General features: G+C 34.2%; 2 protein-coding genes across 4 annotated transcripts in view; one reads left to right on the forward strand and one right to left on the reverse strand.

Moving 5' to 3' along the window:
* The window catches only part of LOC117101962 (neurensin-1-like), a 10,889-nt gene extending 6,764 nt beyond the window's left edge, over positions 1-4,125 (forward strand). For both annotated transcript variants that reach the window (XM_033242096.1, XM_033242097.1), the window contains exon 2: positions 2,880-4,125. In XM_033242096.1, coding sequence (XP_033097987.1) covers positions 2,903-3,697 — 795 coding nt within the window. In that variant the 5' untranslated portion in view covers positions 2,880-2,902 and the 3' untranslated portion in view covers positions 3,698-4,125. The remainder of the gene's footprint in view (positions 1-2,879) is intronic.
* Positions 4,126-9,015: 4,890 nt separating this feature from the next.
* On the reverse strand, positions 9,016-15,851 carry LOC117101963 (GDP-fucose protein O-fucosyltransferase 1-like; the record flags this gene model as incomplete). 2 transcript variants are annotated; one of them, XM_033242099.1, is given in 7 exon segments in its annotated part: positions 9,016-9,243; positions 9,692-9,887; positions 10,812-10,947; positions 11,375-11,552; positions 13,793-13,887; positions 14,542-14,796; positions 15,591-15,851. In XM_033242099.1, coding segments are annotated over 6 exon segments (1,086 nt in total), but the record flags the coding sequence as incomplete, so codon positions are not given.
* Between the last annotated feature and the right edge of the window lie 5,786 nt (positions 15,852-21,637).

Consider the following 21,637-nt stretch of genomic DNA (forward strand, 5'->3'; position numbering starts at 1 on the left):
CATTTATGCATAGCACACTCATTTTGGGTTTGTGCACTCTTGTATTCATAATCAGTGTACCACGTCACACAGGGCTGACACAAACCATGTTTGAGTCAGTAGTGTGTTTCATTCTTGAAATCCTGAGCTGCACTGATGAGTCCTAACAAGACCGAAACAGTACTGTCTGCAGGTTTGGAACCCAGGCCTTTTCTCTCTCTGCAGACGCCAACTGGGCCGTTGGGGTTTCATTAGGAATTCGAATCGGATTAGAGGCAATTAATGTCACACTCTTGCACATGCACAGAACATTGCTAGTTCTTGGCAAACTACGAATAAGATTAATACGTATACTGTATATACAGGACTCTATATGTTATAACATGAATATAATATAATACATACAAACTGCATTTGTATTTATTTTACTACAAGCTTTTGTTTCGTGTAGATAGTTATACAGTAGCATCCATCAGGTTGGATTAAAATGTGATCTTGGAGGGCAGGTTTATACGTGATATGTCGAGTTGAGAGAGGGCATAAATGTCATGATTCCTAAGATTACTCATTATCATTTATGGTTGTAGTTTATTATTCAATTTGTACATAACTAAATCATTCTACGGATTGGGGTCTTCTTGTCAACGGAGCTTCGAGAGTGAGAATTGGATTGGAAAAACAGTACAGTACAAACAAGGAGGTATAAAAATAAGTTACCTCCTTGGTACAACTAGTTTCACGTAACAAACATGGGAGCCCTATATGAGTTCTTCTCTGTTAACCGGCCTATCAATGATAGCTTTTAAATATTTAAATATTTTATATTTGCATTTTTTTCAAATAAATTTTATGGCATCCATCAAAATATTTAAATATTTTAAATGCCAAAATTAAAAATTATGCGTGTTTTTACTATTTTAATTTTAACTTTAAATGCTTTATAAAACATTTATATGTAGGTAGGCCTATTTGTCTTTTTGGGGTGTTCCTGTCTTTATATACTTGTTCCCTGTTGTTTTTCCTCTAAATTTTAATGTTGAAACAAATAAATAAAAGAAGCACATACACATGGAGCAGAAAAGAATAATACGTTCTTATCTTTTGCTGAAAAGAATTTGAAACGATACGTGAAGAGGCCTATTTATATTTAACTACAAATATTCTTGCGTTAATCTTGATAGTGCATTTGCCTGTAGTGGTAGAGTACTTAAAGGTGCTTAATCTTGAGAGTGTGTTCGCCTTTGCTTCGTTTTAAAATCAAGTTTTTCGCTAGGGGCATGTCCTGTCTTCCTGTTATTTGACAACATCATGCAGTGTACACCTAATTATTTAGTGTCTGAGTAGGCCCATATGCTGGTTACTTTGTGATGTGAGGAGGTAGGTGTGTGTATTTTTTTAATCAGTATCATTGCCAAATAAAGTAGGTCTACAACTAATTCTTGTGTTCACATTATTACAAGAGCTACGTCGCCATGCAAATGATATTTCATCTCATTTTTAGATTGCAAGAACCATAGAGAGAGAATTGTCTTAATTGTCTATGAAACATCGAAAATAATGTATTAATATTGAGGCATCAATTGGACGTCGACGTTTATGAAAACAAATCTGTGATAGATATCATTGTATTGCCAGAATATTCGATCAAATCGAAGTAGCTTATAAATTGTTTTATGTTGGAAAATGAAAACCGATCATAATGAAATGCACAAAGAACCGTGGAAGTTACATCACGTGACACGATGGTTGCTTTCCTGTCATGATTGATAACAAGCGTCGGCTGTACATGTAACATTTTACTCCGTACTTACAATACATCATTACGGACTGATGATGACGTTGTTTCTTGGGTAACACAGCATACATACTTTGTCACAGGTTATTTTTTTTTTATTCTCCATACACTCAGTCGTTACAAGATGCTTCAATAAATGCCATGGAATTTAGCTCCGCGCCATCTTGTATAATCTCACACCGTGATGGTTATTACTGACATGGCACACACGTTCAATTAATTGTCTGATCTGGAAAATTACTTATTAACACAAAACTGACTCAAAACGTGTCGACCGTATGTCAAGCCAATTTATCATCATCTACCTCTAAAATGTACTTCAGTGAAATTATAATGCGTTAAACAAAAATATATTTTGCTTACACTGATTGTATTTAACATAAATAAAATATATTTACTTAAATGTAAATTAATTCAGCTGTATTGTACGTAAATTAGATTAATCAGCTTATGTGAAAATTCCTACTTCAACACTTTTGAATTAAAATTTCCATTAGTATATTTTGACTAAATTGAAAAATTATTTTGTTTAGACTTAAGTTAAAATCACAATGCTTATTTACCAGAAGATAATACAATGTCAAGACAAGACATTTATTTTGTTAATGATGATAAAATGATGTTAATGACGATAAAAAATCATTTTTAAAAGGTATCATTAAACGAGATAGATGACAACTGAATGCTTCTAAAATTGCCATCAGTGTGAAAGCATTTTTAAAGCTCATTGAATTAACAAGAATGTTAAATAATGTTTTGCTAAATATTATTACAAATGTTGTCTTCATTAAAAATTCTATTGCACAACATTTCACTTTGTCCTCCACCATTTACAAAATCTCACATGCCAGCTTGATAAAAAAAAATACATCAGCGGTAAATATCAGACAAACAGTATTAAGAAAAGTGTCATAATCAATTAAGTATTATGCTTACAGAAAGCGGCATAGTTTTGATCTTTATGTCTAAGTATTTAAGGGACTTACAATATTTATATTAATGCTACATGTAGCATTTTCTAGACTTTAAAATTATTTTAATACTACACTAAACTATTGATAGAGAGTTAATGATATCGTTGTGTTTTTTTTTTCTTTTTTTTCAGGACTACGTCAGTAATCGAGCTACATGGCCGACAAAAGCTGCCAGGGTAGGACTGAGATCAGTGGTGGTGGTGGTGGTGGTGGTAGTAGTGGCAACAACAGAGTCAGTGCACCAACAACAGACGAAGACAGTAACAGAAGACAGTTCCCTGCGTCTGCGCGACGGAAAAAGTTAACGCGTCCACCGAGGCTGGAAAGCGTTTCAGAAAGCGATGTAAGCGTCGGTGCCAACGACTCTCCCCATGGTTCGGAATTTGGAGTAAGATCATATCTACATAATTTCTACGAAAATCCGAAAGGATACCAAAGTTGCTCGGGATACCGACGATTCGGTAGAGAAAGCCTTAGAAGAAAACGGTGCAGATGTGGAATATGGTGGTGGAAAGCGTGTGCGTGGGTCGGGTTCAACCTACTTATACTCTCGGTAATCATAAGCTTGATAGGGTATTTAGTAAATCCCAGAAAAGAGATTCAAGATGTCCAGAATAATATTGATATTGTCGACGAAGATGCAATTCAATTTAATGAACGATTAAACACAGCGAAGTTGGTTGGTCTTGTTTTGTTATGCGTTGGAGGCGTCCTTTTGGCTGTGTCACTTTTGATTCCGAGTTTTTCAAGTCGAATTGACGATGACGGATTTGGTGAACTGTCATTTTTTGCTGATTCTAGTTTCCCACCTTACATGCCGGTTGCTACGGAACAAGAAAGCCTTGACGAGGGAATTCCTTATACGTCAGAATTAACGAGTGTTCAGCCAATGAGAGACAAGCAAGAGGGAGTGATTGCTGGGAAAGATGTTCAGGTTTTGACAAGTTAATCTTTTTCTGGCGATCACTTGACGAACTTTTTCTCACCAGCAATGAGAGCGATGGCAAATACCATGTGATGAGAACATTGCATAATAAGGACTGATTTGCTTAGAAACCACCCCCCCCCCCACCTTCCAAAAGTTCTCCAGATTACAGGTCACTGATCTACATTGACTTAGTTTCTACATTGCAATTGTAGGTGACACCAACAGAACCGTTTTTTTTTGTTTTTTTGTTTTTTTATATATAAGCAAAGTATATTTTAACCCCAAATATAGGTATAAAAAAAACCCCTTCAGATATTTTGCTACAACTGTAATTTTTCCAAGCATGGTAATTGAAAATTCAACTCATGTTTTTTGTTGAAATTTTCTTCACTGCCATCATGTTCATCGTGTGAAATCGTCAATAAAATCATCTATTCTTAGAAAGAAAATTGACTTTTCAAAGAGATTTCAATGATTAGTTTGACTACAAAAAGACTTTCCAGCATTTGTCTGTTGTCATCATCATAATAACTTGACAAATTTTCCCCAAAGTACCTTCGGCTAAGGGAGCGATAAACTCTACGTCACCTCTGTTACTTATTGTGTTAGTGCTTAATGACATGGAGATATGCAGTCACCAGAACGGCTGTCATTAAATATAGATGAAAATTATGATTATCATTAGTAATGGATAGGTTACTTGCGACCAATGTTACGGTTGTGTTCACAGCCGCTTGAGGATGTATTTCTAAATGACACATGACCCCTCACTTTATTCAACCTATCTTCGATAAAGCGTTGTATGTATGGGAAGACATTTATTAAACAATGATGATAAAAGACGATGGTGCTGATGTCGTGTGTTCGATACGTTATTAATGATGGCTGAGTAGTGATGATAATGATGACAGTGATGGTGGTAATAATGTGCCGAGATGATCACAGCATATTGATGATGAATAGTCTGAATGAGTGACGTTGATGACAACTGTAACAACAACAGCAACAAAAAACAAAAAAAAAACAAAAAAAACATAAACAAAAACAAAACCAAAAAAAAAAAACCAATAATAATAATAATAGTAATAATAGTAATAATAATAATAATAATAATAATAATAATAATAATAATAATTATTATTATTATTATTATTATTATTATTATTATTATAATCATAATAGTATTTGTTGGAATTATGGAACAGTTCATATTAAAAAAAACTGTCTGACAATCGAGCTAATTGTTTCAATCAATGCTGATTAATTAAACGTTTACTGTTTTTCATCTTCGTCAAGCATGCCTACGAGGTATCGGACCGCAGAGCATCTGCAATTTCACTAAGCAAACTCTACCATCTGTCGGATGCCGAAAATCCATATTTTATTGGGTTACAGAGAAAGTAAAATCAAGAAGAGATATTATTTGTAGATATCTCGCTACACAATTAGCAATACAATTAATTGAAAATGAATATTACCTAAGTAGTCAAAAATATTTACTACTTGCTGTAAGGCGCATTGAGGCTTTTCTCTGCGGAAGAGTGGCGTTATTATTATTATAGGCTTCTACTACTACTCAGAGATTCACTTAAGTTTTATGCCTAAGTACACAATACTTCAATGTACTTATTTATAATTATATAATTTACAAGCGGCGATAAAATAAATAAAGTTAACCCACTTACCCCAACCCACCTCCTGCAAAACAAACATCAGACCTTGAAGAATAAAAGGAGAATAAAGGAAAACCCAAGGATTACAGCCAACAACACTTTCATTCGTTTATTCATTATTAAATGATTAATGGGATAGCTTATTCCTCACATTTCTCTGAGTTGACTGTTCTTACGGACGAAGGAAGCATCTTGTTGTATTTACATTATTTTATCAATCCAAAGTAAGTATGATAGATCATGTCTGACGTAAGATTGAGAATAAGCCTGAGCTATATTATTACGTAGCCCACTGTAATTAGGACATTCGTATGAACTTAAGACTCTCTTTTTAGATGTTACCATTAGGCCTACGGTATTGGCCCAACGCAATATGCAGAGTGTCTAGGAGACACCTAGCTAATTACTCTCAACTAGTATGATAATCCGCAATAATTATATATCCAATCCAGTGCCATTAAGGCGAAAATTGAGAGGTTAGCCTACCTCTCAAAGAAAATGAATTATCACAATGGTACACATCGCTGTAATTGGGACTTCGGTAATTAATCAAATCACATGACGAATCTTTATTGTAGCCTAACTGGATAGCAAGCGTTAGGGCTTCGATATTAACAGATTTCATCAGTCATCTACATCCCATACAGCTCTCTAGAATACCGTCGACTTGAATAATTTTCTGTTACACTTTTGGAATATATGTTTGTAATGTTGGAATCTTTATTCATTCCTGATAATGATATAATAAAAGATCGAAATATTAAATCAAAATGACTAGTCTCACTTTATTTGGAGCATGTTTTATACTAAGTTATCTTGAATGAAATTGGTCCGAACTATTTTTTGGTAGAACGCCACATGTGGATACCTTTTATAAGGAGCGGTACATTATTTGAATTAATTTCACCAGGGAGGTAGGCCATAATAAATAACACCTCCCCAGCAAACATAAAACATTATTATTGTATTTGTGAACGTTGTGCTTATAGCTTAGGTCAGAGAATAACTTTATGACGACGTTGATGCTCATTAACGTTATCTTAACTCGTTATCATAAAGTTATTTTTTACGTAAAATTGATAGATCATTCCATCATACACTAAACTGACATACACCATCACGAAATGAAACTGTGGACGGTAACCTCCATTAAAAAAATACAGTAATGCTATTATGGCACTGAGCATGTTAATAGTGGGTAAATGAGATATGAGTAACAGTAATTATATGAAAGAAAGCCGGTGCGGTCCGACGCCCCTGCTATAACGTTATGTTTACGAAGTGAAACCGGTAGGCCTATAATCATGAAAGAAAATATTGCTATTATGGTGCTGAGCCATGGTGGATGGGAAAAGATGTGATATGAGTAGCAGTAATTATACGACACAACCCACAGTTGAAACTATAGTAAATACACATGATACATCACGATCATGATTATAGACGTTGTAAATCTGTTTTATCATCATACATTATTGTGTTTATTCCCATTATTAGACTCCCCCAACAATAAAAAGTAGTCCCTTTATTACTGTATAACGTTAATCCCTTTTAAATTAAGGCTCACTCTTCACTGCCCGCGAACATAAATATTGAAGAAGCAATTAAAGTGTGCTATAGCTTTAGATAGAACTAATAAACACGAGCCTATGTTTCGGAAACATTTTTAGAAAGGTGACGGTAAACTGATCCACGTTGGTGGCGCTATTTCTAACACAAAACACCTGTACAACATTTTGAGTGCTCATTTTATTGACTTGTTATCTAATAAAAGTACTTTTGATAAGAAGGGCTTTAAAGTGAGACCTCATAAAATATAATATTTTATCTAATACAAGCCCTAAATATATAAATATAAATACTTCTAACGTACCTTTCTATTATTTTTTTAAATAAAATAAATCTTTGATTTGTATAACACCGATATTTCAGAGTGCATTAATATATCTTTAACAAGGTAAAATTGAACATTACTATAAGCAGTCTAATGTGCAGACCTTCCCCAACATAATAAAACGATGAACAGAAAATGAATAATCCTATAGGCCTACAATACAATATGGTGTACAAGAAAATAATTTTATGAACTTGTTCGAGTTTATCATCACAAACACAAAAATAAATGTAAACATTGTATAAAAACATTAATGGAATGATATCTCAAGTATTTTTCTCTCAAACTGAAATACAAACCAAATAAATATTATTATATTAGATATATATATATATATATATATATATAATTATTAACGTAGTAGTAGAGGAATATTTTGAGAATGAAAAAAAAAATCTCAGCCTCCACCGGGAATCAAATCCGGAACCTTGCGCTTAAACGGCGAATGTCTTACTAACTAGACCATAAAGGCTTTCGTTGGTTGATTCGATCCAGTAGCCACTGAGATTCCTTTAACAAGAAGATGGTAGTGTTGTTCAAACCTCTACTAGAATCACAACTACCCGGTGGACTAGAAGCTAACGAAAATGTAGTGAAATTAGAATGCCTGTCTTACAATTACATGGATGTTCCAGTGACCAATAGAACTGACAGAAATTTAATAATACCAAAAAAAACACTTACTTAGGGAAACTACAACAGAGCTGTGTATCATGGAGCTCTGGAGGACAGTAGTAGTAAGGACATGCATGCGTATGGTAATACAGACTGCTAGTTTAGAGGCAAATGCAATCAATGATGATTGGACATCTAAGCTGGAATTGACTCATCTGAATAATGATCAACGAAAGCTACAAGAAGAGTGTTACAGTAGTTAATCTCACAACGATCAAGATATGGACTCTGTATAAGAGACAGTTATGGCACTGAGCATGTTAATAGTGGGTAAATGAGATATGAGTAACAGTAATTATATGAAAGAAAGCCGGTGCGGTCCGACGCCCCTGCTATAACGTTATGTTTACGAAGTGAAACCGGTAGGCCTATAATCATGAAAGAAAATATTGCTATTATGGTGCTGAGCCATGGCGGATGGGAAAAGATGTGATATGAGTAGCAGTAATTATACGACACAACCCACAGTTGAAACTATAGTAAATACACATGATACCTGTCTCTTATACACATCTAGATGTGTATAAGAGACAGCTGTTGCACACTGATTTTATTTCTACTAAATATCTCAGGAAGTAGCTGTATGGGCAGGAGTGGCCCCAGCAAGAGCTGCTCCACTCAAATTGAAACAATGACAATTAAATAATAATAATAATAATTATAATAATAATATTAATAATAAAGTAATAATAAAAATAAAAATAATAATGATAATTAATTTATTTAATGTAGACACAAGGAACTAATTAATTATTAGTGAATTTTATAAATCTTAAAATAATAAAAAGCATAATAGAACTAGTTTACAGTATCCATAGGCCTATCTAGCATATAGAAGAAGGGGTAAAATGCTGTCTCTTATACACATCTAGATGACATTAAATGCACTCTCATACAGAAATGAGATATAATAGGAATAAAATGGTAAAAAAAGTGGACATGAAAAAATACAAGAGTGGCATTTTCAAACATTATACGTGTATTTTGGCCTTTGGCCACAAAACAAATTAAATACATAAAGCGTAGTATGTTTATGTAATTAAATCAGAGAGTGGTTGAATAGAAAGTTAATCAAAATATATAAAAAAGTTACAAACCCCTTTAGGTTCTAGAATTTCTTTAAATTGTTTTTCATATGATTCACTGTCTGTTGCAATGTACAGATGTTTAGCGCCCTCTTGTTCTAATGCCCTGGTTGTCAATGTTAAGATGTCCTGCTCACTGGGTAAGCACATGGCGTGGGTTACATTTCTTTCAGCTGGTGTGTTGCATTGTGGGGATGCCATGAACTGCCTTATGCCCTTTGCATGTTCACATGCTCGCACCTGTCAATTATAAGAAATGATAACTATAAATGTGATACAAACATTTTTTTTATATAGCGCCCTCAGTCTTGCTGATCAGATCTATGTTAAAGATTTGAGTACAGTACAATGCAAATCATTATGACTGATGATCCAATCAAGGGGAGGGAATGAGTTTAATGGGATTATGCTGAGTAAAGTAAACTATTTATGGAAGAAGTGGAATAATATTCTAAAGTGAAGTAAAATAAGTTAAGAAGAGGGACTGAACTATCCTGAGTAAAGTAAACTAGTTAGGGCAGGGAATAAGATTATGTTGAGTGAAGTATGAGTTAGGCAAATTATGCTAAAGGGAGTAAAACCAATAATATGAATGCAAAGCACTATTTTGTTGAGTAAATTATGAACTTATATGCACAGGAGGACGTCTAAAAATACAATTTTAATTATAATTATGCAAATTACGTACCCAATCTAATCCATTTCTAAGATGTATTGCAACAAATTTATCTCCGCTGAACATCCTTTGAATTATTTCATTCATCTGGATAGCGACTGTTACGGACCATTTCATGTATTGCTGAATGAAACGGTTGCCGCTGAATACCGGATATGGTGCGGGGGCGCCCTTCAGCGCTATAACAGGATACTCGGATGGAGGAAATCTTAAGAGAAAATGAATAAAATGAAGTATACTGTGTTGATTGTTGGTTGGAAGTTATTAAGTTACCTGAGCTATCCAGGGTTTAATGAAATTTTTGAGGTTTTCTTAACCTTGGTTTGAACTAAACATGTGAACAGACTCCACTACTGTTTAAATGAAAACAAAAATACTATTTACTATTGTCTTTTACATTCAATACTTAAAATTTCAAGTAGGAAGTCATACTGTTCATATTTTATTAATATTTTTGTGCTTTTATCAATAATGTATATATTTTTTAATTTTTATATACTATGGAATTTGAACAGAGTGTACACTACTGTTTAGATGAAAACAAAAATAATATTTTATTATTGTTTTTTACATCCAATACTAAAAAGTTTGAGTGGGAAGTGATACTGTTCATATTTTATTCATATTTTTGTGCTTTTATTAATAATAGGGTATTTATGAAAACTAAGTTTTGAATCTTTATTACTACGGACAATAACAGAGTTTAGACTACTGTTTAGATGAAAACAAAAATATTATTTTATTATTATCTTTTACATTCAATATTAAAAAGTGTGAGTAGGAAGTGATACTGTTCATATTTTATTCATATTTTTGTGCTTTTACGGATAATATAATAAATATATTAAATAAATGTAATAAATGTGTTTAAAAAAACAAAGGTTTGAATCTTTTTTTACTATGGACATTAGTTATTAGTTTCACACCATCTCATTCCTTGTATGTATACTATTCTTATGTTTTATTTTATAATATTTGGTATATAAACCAAAACAGTAACTCGTTATTTAAAAATAAAACTAAGTTTCATTAACAGTTGGTATGGAATAATATTGTTGTATATCACTGTATGTAGTGCTTAATAAAAAAGCTTAGTCACTTTACATTATTACACCCATCTTGACCAGCTTACCTACTATCCCATTTTTCTTTCAATGTATTCAGTACATGATCAGAGTTTGAGAGGTCAGCATGGACTGGCAGGCTGAACTTGTCCATTTTATCAAAATCAACATGAAATGAATCCCAAAATGGTCCAAATGGAGACCCTGAAATTTAAAAAGCATATTTGTTTTCTTAAGCATTTACTTCATTTTTGGCAATCGCAATTGTTACACCAGTCTTAAACCAATTTCTAATATGTATGGATTGGAATCAATCAATTGAATCAATACCAGCTGCCTTTATTTTATTGTCATTAAACAAGGAATGATAGAAGATGAGGTAGATGACAATAACAAACTACATTTAACTGAACTACACGCTTCTATTCACAACGTAAAATACTTTCACTGAAGCCTACTGTAATGCAGCTCTGTCGACACTCAATGTTTCTGTAAAAAATCTTTTATTTGCCCATGAAGTATATGGACATGGTGACTGTCATATCACACATGGTGATGACTGACCAAGAAAAGTGATATTATTTTTCATAACTACAAATTATCATACCATTATTATTTTATCTATATTTACCTTGCTTCATTTGACATTCTGCCTTCTTCATGGATAGGGGATACACACAGTACCCGACACGTTTTCCCGATGGCCAAACATCCTGGGCAAGTCTTTCCACAAAATCTTCCATGGTGAGCACACGGTGGAATTCCTGCATCCTTTCCAGTTGAAACCAATCACTAAAAGGTACATTTACCTATAAACACCATAGGGAACAAGAAGACAGTGAATTTTGAAATTTTGAGAAAAATTGTTAAATATATCCACCATCCAATAATTTTATAAGTTTGTATGTTAATGAAAGGCCAGTTTAAAGACAAGCATAGTACCTGTGTTAGGTCGAGTCTTTTTTATACCTTGCTTCACAAACTTATGTTTTTGAAAGATCGTCAGAGGAGGGTGGAAAAAAATAAAAATAAAATTTTGGTTTTTAATTTAGCAAAGTGTTTTGCCAAAAACATCCAGACAGAGGAGAAAATAAAAATAAAATTTTATTGATGAACTTGAACAGTGTCGTAATAGGATGGTTAAATACTTTGAATTTACATAATTAGGAAGAATTATACATATCATAGTTTTGGAGATTTCAAGGCAGCAGCTGGCATAAAAAAAATAAAGAAGAACATTTTTTTCCTGAAATTTCCACTTTTTGTGGCAGTGGCTAATTGGCCAAAAATATAATTTTATTTTTTTTAATTAGAAATCATCATTATTGGCAGTCGGTGGGTTAACTAAACAAATTATAAAGAAAGTCTCATCTAATCTTTAAAATACGAAACACTATGGGGCATATGCCATCCAAACCAGCATTCAATGACCAAAAAAGAAAACTGACTTACTATTGCCAAAGCTATGAGTAAAAATATTGTATTATGTTTTTTCTGTATGCAAGTATACAATACTGGCACATTTTAATACTTGTACTGTAATTACTCAGTTTAACATATAGCAACAGTGCCCTGGTTTTGGGATTGAATGCCTCATGAATATAAACTCAATATTTTGTATATATTTTGTTTGTACAGTATATATTTAAGATGTTAATTAGCTTTAAATTAAGATTAGATTCCTGCATGTTTACATTGGCTCATAAAAAATAGGATTCTGTAGCTGAGTCCCAAAACTGAAGGGTTATGATTCTGTGTTTCATTGAATGTTTAATGTATTTGATTTTTTAAAATGAGCAATTCCTTGTTTTCATTTCATTGTTTTATTTTTTCCAAATTTTAACAACAGACATAACATAAATGTAAATTTTGCTGGGTGAACACCGGAATAATATATTATATTTTCTATGTTAACTTATTTTGTAAATATTGTGTTTTCCCAAAGCCGGATTTACCAGCTTAATTAATAGGTAATTCCCCTTCTAGATTTTCACAGAACATCATAGAAATATATTAACTGTGTTTACTATTAAAGCAGGTGAATATTCTTTAAAGATCAATATTGAATAATAATGATGTTAATTTGTTATGCTAAACCTATTGTAATCTACTCAATATATACAGAGACGAGAGTTTCAAATTAATTACTTCAATGCCTGGTAAGTCATTTGTTGTTTTTATATTTTTTCCCACAAGGATAAGTCGAACAATGTTTAAATGAAAATAATGCATTGATGAAACATTCTTTGTTTTGACTAAATATAATCATGATGGTCATTTTGATTCAATGAGAACATTAACAAAGGAACATGTTAATAAACAAAGGAACATTAAGTCAATATAATTTTGCTCAGGCTGTTTGGAAAGGATGGCCACTTTTACCGTGACAGCTTGGAAGGCTTGGCCTAATTAGCTCGGCCTAGCCTAATTGGGCCTGGTCTACCTTTAGCAAATTTTTTATATTTTTCAAATCCTAAAGTAGAATTTACACTAGACTAAGGCGAGATGAAGATGCACAGCCTAGAAACATTATGTGCATAACTGCAGCCTTGCACCATCTATGATCTCTGTCTATAACTGACATATCTTTGTGACAGCTAATTCAACACTATTTCTTTGAGGACAAAATTCCAACATTTAAACATCTTTAAATGCCCTCTAAAGATCATAATTTTCTATTTTTTCTTATTTTTGGGAGGGGGCATGGCCCCGAGCCGATAAATGGGCCACTGGCTTCCATTTTGGACGGCCCATTTTGTTTTTTCTGGCTAAACCACTGGTGCATGGTATAATATCATCTTAACATACAGTAATCATTTTATTGCTATCATATTGTGAGTGCCTGTTCTATCATCAGCGTAAGACAATCAAAGAACCATTTATTAAGTCCGAACTTGCAATTCTGAGTGCCAAGAGGTTCCCATTTTCTAAGGACTAGTTAGTTTGGACATCAAATGTCCAAGTTTTCTGCCTGACCAATCACTAAAAATGCTTCTGCCATCCCTGCTACCCTCAATGAAGTTGAATAATATAAAAAAAAACAACCTACATATGTTCTGAATGGTGGGATTGCAAGTGTTCTATCAATAGCCTTAGCAAATGCCAATGCACCAACCAGATGTTCGGCCTGGTTTCCAAACCGCCCTGAAATCCAAACAAAAACATCTGCAAGTGAATACATTCGGTTATGCCAGGTCTAAAAAAATAGAGGCAGCAGCGGGGGCAGCAGCAAAATACAGTACACATTTTAGTTTCTTGGGGTAGGGACAAGAAGCTACAGTAATATTATTTAATCATAATTCATAATTTAATTTCTCTCAAAACTCAAAAGAAAAGAGTGTGGTGGTAGGCAAAAAGGGAACATGTCCCTGTGCAAGATGCCTACCAGTAAAACAATAATATTAGCAATAAACAATAATAAAAACAATGATACTAATAATAATAAACATAATAATAATAATAACAACAATAACAATGACAATTAAATAATAATAATAATAATTATAATAATAATATTAATAATAAAGTAATAATAAAAATAAAAATAATAATGATAATTAATTTATTTAATGTAGACACAAGGAACTAATTAATTATTAGTGAATTTTATAAATCTTAAAATAATAAAAAGCATAATAGAACTAGTTTACAGTATCCATAGGCCTATCTAGCATATAGAAGAAGGGGTAAAATGAGCTCATACAATACTATTTGTATGCACAATTTTTTGAAAGATTATTTAGAAAAGTTGTATAATTTAAAATTGAAGCAAATTGATATTGCTAATAATGTGCTTACCCATACAAGGACAATACAGTAGGTACCCCCTGGGGTCAATATCTAGCTTCGGCTTAGCTTGTCCAAGTTTTATACCAGGAGATTCAAAGATTGACACCTCAACATTATCGGTTCCTTGGTTGTCTGCTAAAATATCAGCAGTTATTTTAATATCATCTGGTAACTCACATGTGTACACTTCACAACTTATAATCCACAATAGGATTACAACAGCAATTTTACTTGAAACAACTTGTACATAGTTTAGCACCATTTCTAGAGAGAAAAAAAAATTAAGTTAGTAAAGTTAGACACCAAGTAGTAGACATGCCAGCAAAGGAGAGGGATTTGGCACCCCTCCCCCCATTGAAGAGGCCATGTATGTACCATGTTTGACCATGAATTACTGGATAAAAAAAACATGGAGAAAAGGTTTAAATATATATTTTAATGTGTACAATTTCATCCATTGAAAACATTGGTCATATAGGAAATGTACCCTCAATGGACCTGGGGGGGGGGCGGTGTAGCAGTGGTGGTGGCTCCAGAAATTTGCCGATAAGGGCAGTGGCGGCTCTAGGATATATTTTCTGGGGGACATGAGCTGGAGGAAGGGGTTGAGAGGAGGTTCCCCTCCCAAATGAGATTTTTTTAAACAATATCAACATCTGGATGGCCGAAAATGGCACCCTCAGACTGTGACAGACATGTGTTGGCTTGGTGTGGGCCTAATTTTATGTTTTATGGTCTGACTGCCCGACGAGCTCTGTCCGGTGGGGGGGGGGGGATTAGGCCTAAGCCCCCCCCCCCCCGCTGGGGCAAAGGGCCGATCCAGAATTTGTCAAACGGCGTGGTATGAGCATTATATAAGGTTTTACTAGTGTTATACTGCATTCGGCGACACGCTTTATGTCACCCTAGCTAGGCCCAGGCATACCTGAACTGGAAAACCACCTATCTGAACTACCACTCGGCTGAAAAAACATCAACTCTGTGGCTAGGCCTAGGCTAGTCTAGACACCTAGACCTAGGGTAGGGCCTAGACTAAAGTAGACTGATGATGTGATTGCCTCTTGTTGATTGAACCAACTCCCTGGTCGAACACAGCTACAGATGCACACGAAAGCGCGTTAGGTTCCCTGCCCCCTCCTTTCGATCGGAGAAAAAACTATGAATATGTATCGTGAAAATAAAGCAATATTATAGGCCCCTAGGCCTAACGCTAGTTGGAAGCTACTTCAGCCGCACCGGCGCAGCTGCAGTTGCAGCTCGCAGAGAATGCATTCGATACTCATTTTTTGTCGAAACACCTCAACCGTACCACCAGCGCCAGAAATTTTCCGACAAGTGTCCGAAGTGTTCGACGGAGGGGTCGAACCTAAGCGACGACGGCCCGAAATAAAAAAAAAAAAAATCCCTGTTAGGGTTCATGGAGAGAATTTTTATGGCTTAATTTGGTCCTAAATGTGCTTTTAGACCACAATATGAGGGATTGGCAATCAAAATAGCGTTACAGATATTTGGATAGGCAAATTATTTTTTTAAATTTTTGATCCGATGACCTAGTTGGCTGTCTCTTATACACATCTAGATGTGTATAAGAGACAGATACAGTACACCATTCCTCTTTTCTCAATTGTCTGGACATATCAAAACTTAATATTTTCGTCAAGCAAGATATCTTTAATAGTAACTAAACTATAGTATCGGTACTAATCTGATTTCGCCTTTCTAACTCGTCTAAAAATAATTTACTAAATTTGGTTTTCTTATATGAATAAGGTAGTTAATTCTGAATTTAAAAATAGTGAAAGTAGCTAAAACTGATAAGTAACAGGAATGGCGCCAGCGGGGTTCCCCCTCGTTGGGGAGAGCTGGCCCCTGTCGGGGAGAAAAAGTACAATTCGTCGGGAAGAAAAAAAAAATTATATGTATTTTCTACATATTAGTAGACACTAAAATCGATTAAATAAGCCTTTGAAAACCCCTAAGTTGTCAACATTTTCGGGGACCTTTCCCCTGAACCACTTTCGAAACCTTTTAATCGAAGCTCGACCACGCCCACTTTGCTTTCGTGGGGGGAATCTTACCCCTCGTCGGGGAATCCCCCCCCCGTCGGGGATATCCCCCCCCCACGCCGCCGGGTATCCTGGCGCCACCCCTGATAAGTAACTAATCACTAAATTGTTTTCTAGGTATTAAGAGTGATTTGAGTGACGGTAAACACGTTGTTCAGGTATAAAAATACTAAAAAAGTTTTGAAAAATACCCAAAACTGTTTAACATGATATAGTTTCCGGGGGATTCTCCTTCTTCTGGACTGCTTCCGAAAAATTAATAGAGCGACATCCGACTACCCGGGCCTGCTTACTCTCTATCTCCCACCCTGGCACATCGGAAACCGTCAGGCAAATCCTGGACCACCCTTGGCATTGATATTAATTTATGACTCAAAGGGTGTCAAAAACCCGAATGAAATAGTATTATTTTGAGGATATTATTTTTGTTATTTAAGGATTGAAATTAATATTTAGGCCTAATACAAAATATAACAAGTATCCTCTCAAGGGAGCCAAGCCAAATACGGAAAGGAATATTGTCCGGTAATGAACATCGTCAAACACAGTATGTTGTTTGTAGTAAGGGATAGTTGACCTCGAAGAAGTGGTCTAAGTTAGTTAATAATTTGAATTGTTTAGCCTGAGACAACATATAGTTTTGTATACCTTCTACTTAAATTTAGATATACAAACCAGCAATATACAGACAACGGAATGTTTATATAAAGACTCGCATATCTTTAGGCCTATAGCCTAAATTAAAGGGTATATATTTGTTTAAAACTGATTCTTAATACAATTTTAAAGGGGTGTTTTAGGTGAGCAATTGTGTAAATACTCAACATTTGCTTCAATTTTGTGACGTTTTCTATTGTATTAAGTGTCTCGTTTTAAGGATGTATGTTACTTTTACGAAGGCACCACAAGAGCGCGTGCCTTTGTTTGAAGTCGTTTCAAATACTCATTGTAATCAATTCCAGTTTCAGGGAATATAGATCATATATGTAAATATTAAAAACAATTTCAAGTACAGTAACTGAATTTATCTAATCCGAACGCGGCCTGTCGGTTGTATACTGGTATGATTATCCACAGGAAGAAGGAAATAGCATGACAATTGCTATTTCTTGCGTTTGTTAATGACAAAACTCATCAGTATTGATTGACTCCATTCATACGATGCTTTTTATAGCAATACGCTTCGATGAGTTAGTTGTGTTTACGGTTCATTGTGCATTTTTACAGGAACATCGTATTCATCTTCAAAGCATTCACTGTCTTTAGTTTTTTTTCGCTTTACACTACAGTACAGTACAACTGGGCTTATACTCAGACTCTTAAATAATAAATTATAAAACAAAATACCGTACTCGCGCGAATAAGCGCCCTTGCGCTTAAAATATTTTTTGCACTTTTTGAGGGGCGCTTATTCAAACGGGGCGCTTATTCGAACGGGCGCTTATAAAAACAGAGTGAAAACTGAGGGGGCGCTAATGGAAATAGACGAAAATCAAGGGGTTCTTATGAGAACTTATTAAATCCAAGAGGCACATTTTGAATGAAAAACGATTAAATAAGGACATCAGGAAACCGCAAATTACGAATAGTGCTGCGGCGGAAAAGATAATCGTCCAGAGAGCATGGCTTGTCATGACAAGAATGTTGTGAGTACAGTATTACGTAACAGCAGAATAGCAGATGAAATTAGTGGTGGTGGTTAGCTTGTTCGCCATCGGTCTATTGAGAATAGCAGGACGGCATGATCATTGCAGGTTTTCTTGAAAACTTAGATGAGAATGTGTTAAAGGTGCTAATTGTCGGAAAAGGAGTAATATGACTAGGCTATAGACAAATGAAAGAAGATGAAAGTTGGAAATATACTGTCTGTCCAGGGAGCTCTCGTCATTCTGTCAAAGATAAATATCCTCATTTTGATATTGACTAAAGGAGAATGTGATTCCACTCCACACCTCAAATCATGCCAACATCCACAGTCCCAGGATTGATTGGGTTATTGAGGGGCCGTTTATTAAAATTAATATTTCTTAATTTAATATTAATTAACTTAATATCGCTTATTCGATAGGGGCGCTTATTCAAACGAGGCGCTTATTCGCGCGAGTACGGTACGGTATTATAATTAAGGTTTATTATTATTCCAAATTACCTTATTACCTTATTATTCCTCATTACCGACTGCTGATTGATGTTGATTTTTCTCTTTTGGATGCACCATCATTTTGGATAGGCCTATATGTGCCAATGTAATAAAAGAGATTCCAAGTAAAAACTAAAAACTAAAACTGATATGGCCTCATTTTCTATTTGGAGTCACTTTTGTTTTACTATACCGTTATCTGAACATAGTCAGTGTAAAATACCGGTACCTGTATTTTATTACAAATGTCAGCAATAGGCGTGTTTACGTCAATTGAGGCAATTTTTACCTGTCTACTGGATTTATTCTGTTTATGACTTTGTTATCTGTGTGTATCTTGGGTTTTATTTTTTATTTTTTTAGACCCATGTAGAATGACGTAGACTAAGTATTGTGAAATATTTCATACCTTTTTTAAACAAAAAGTGAGGTTATGTTATTTAATTGAGACCCCTTTTTCCTTTTTCACCGGGACTTTTTGCGAGATAATTATTACAGGGGAATTTTTACTGCAGTGAATATCTGAATTTAAAATTTCTCTTTCAATTTAAAAAACAAAAAAAACAAAAAAACAAAAAAAAAAAAAAAACTATTATGTCTATTTGTATAGTTATGTGACCCAGGGCGAATAGACATGCACTTACTCACAGCCACCAAAGCTAACAAAAACACTATAAAAATGCTCTCAACTTTGGAGTTTAAACCCTGCATGGTCCACTGTTTAGATTGTTATTCTGAATGACTGGAAGTATTAGATGCAGTTCAATCCTCAATAGGTACATAATAAGGCGACCCTATTGCAATCGTACAGAATGTACGAAAGGACAGATAACAATAGTTCGCAATATACAAGAGTTAGTCTACGTCATTCTACGACAAAACATAAATAGAAAATAAAACCCTAAATATTCCCTAGGCTATAGATAACAAAGTCATAAACAAAGCCAATTCATGAGGCTGATAAATGGTATCTGCTTGTTCCGACAATAAGGAGACTTGTTACTGTCACTGAATTCTTAAATTTTTTTTTTAAATATTGGGTTTCCGCTTTAATCATTGTTCAGTTTCAAATTACTGTTCTTTTTTATTCAGAGAACGATTATTAGAGGGGTCTCGAATTGAAGAGGCACTGAATGTGTCCTAATACTGACCTAAAAGTAGTATACTCGTCCTATATATCAGTGTCGTAACGATGGGGCCGGGGCCCTGTGGCTTTCGGAGATTGGGGCCCTTACATTTACATTGTGGACTTGTGGAATTTAATCATGTTTGTCATTGTGTTCTAACTGCTTTTAACGACGAAATAAATGATGTCATATCACAATTTAAGGGGAACCCGGGATCGGACGGTTGCGGGTTTGGCTCCTTTTATCCACCACTGAATGATATAATATGATACAGCCGATGTCAGAGACACAATATGCTCTTGTATTAACAAGCCCTTTTGGGTCAGGGTGTAGAGCGAGGACTCTATGGGTAGTGGGTTCCCCTTCCGGGCCCCTATAGTTCGGGCACCTAGAGTTCGGGGGCCTTTCGGACCGCCCCATGAAAGCGCATAGACATTACGCCACTGCTACATAATTCACATCATTGGTATGGGAAAAATTCGCCCCCCCCCCCCCTCCTCCACCCCAAAATGACCTCCTGATTCTAAGAAAAGTAACCCAAGTATAGCCCGGTAAAAAGTTTCCCGATTGAAAGATAGGTGCAATGGTCCTCAGATTCCAAAATTATAAAATTTCAATTGTTAACAATTTAACGAATATTTAAATATTATAATAATGTCCGATCTATTTGACTATTCGTGGGTTTTAACGGTATAATATTGCTTACTTACATATTTCAAGGGTTACTTATTTTGGACTTATAACTTATATATAATATATAGGCCTATAATGTATATATTATATATATATTATATATAAAATTTTTGGATAACTATATATATATATATAGATATAACTTATATTGTCATGTTGTTTGAAAAGAAAAATAAAAATTACTTCTGCACTGATATCAATATATACAGGCGAAAAGAACATTTACATTCTAGTATGGCGTTTAATATATAGAAAAATTAATAATAATAATAATAATTAATAACAACAACAACAACAACAATAATAATAATAATAATAATAATAATAATAATAATAATAATAATAATAGTTTAGCGCCAAATCCATCTAACATAAGATGCTCAGGGCGCTTGATATGTGGACTAGGAACCGGATTGCTTTATTTATAATCATAATAATATTATTCATCGTCAGGCTCGTGCAATCTCTATCCTTGTCTTAATTCCATTATTCTCATATGTGTGGGTAGGTCCTCTTATCATTCGCATGCTTAATGTACAGTTTCTATTTCATTAAAAAAATGTTTCTCTTTAACCACACAGATTCAGCAATTTTCCTAAATTTTCTCTGTGCAATGAAATTTCGAATGTTGTTTTATTTTTTACTGTTACAAAGCGAATAATACATATATTTATATACATTTATATAGTCTAGGCGTATTTAATCATGCTTATTTTAACACATTATGGAAATATAATAAAATAATTAAGCAAGTCAATTAATAATGATATGACATGACTGGTAATTTGGCTTGCTTGGTGAAGATTTGTTTAGCACAAGCGATTAGTAGCTGGTCATGACACCTAAGCCAGCAATGGCAACTTAGCAACAAATGACGACCAGAACTCAAAGCCACGTATAAACGTCCACATGTGTTAGCTCCTCTTCTTCGTACCAAAGTAAGGTATTGTTGATATTGACGGTCAGAGAAGAAAGACAAGATAAATAGGTTTGTGTCGGATTGTAACGGTGGCATAAAATGTTTTCACCCTATTTTACTTTTGTTTGGAAGTGGATTAAATTCATTTGACATTGCTCAT

The sequence above is a fragment of the Anneissia japonica genome, unplaced genomic scaffold (genome assembly GCF_011630105.1).
Source record: "Anneissia japonica isolate Jap-2015-1 unplaced genomic scaffold, ASM1163010v1 scaffold997_len2565447_cov190, whole genome shotgun sequence".
Taxonomy (NCBI): Eukaryota; Metazoa; Echinodermata; class Crinoidea; order Comatulida; family Comatulidae; genus Anneissia; species Anneissia japonica.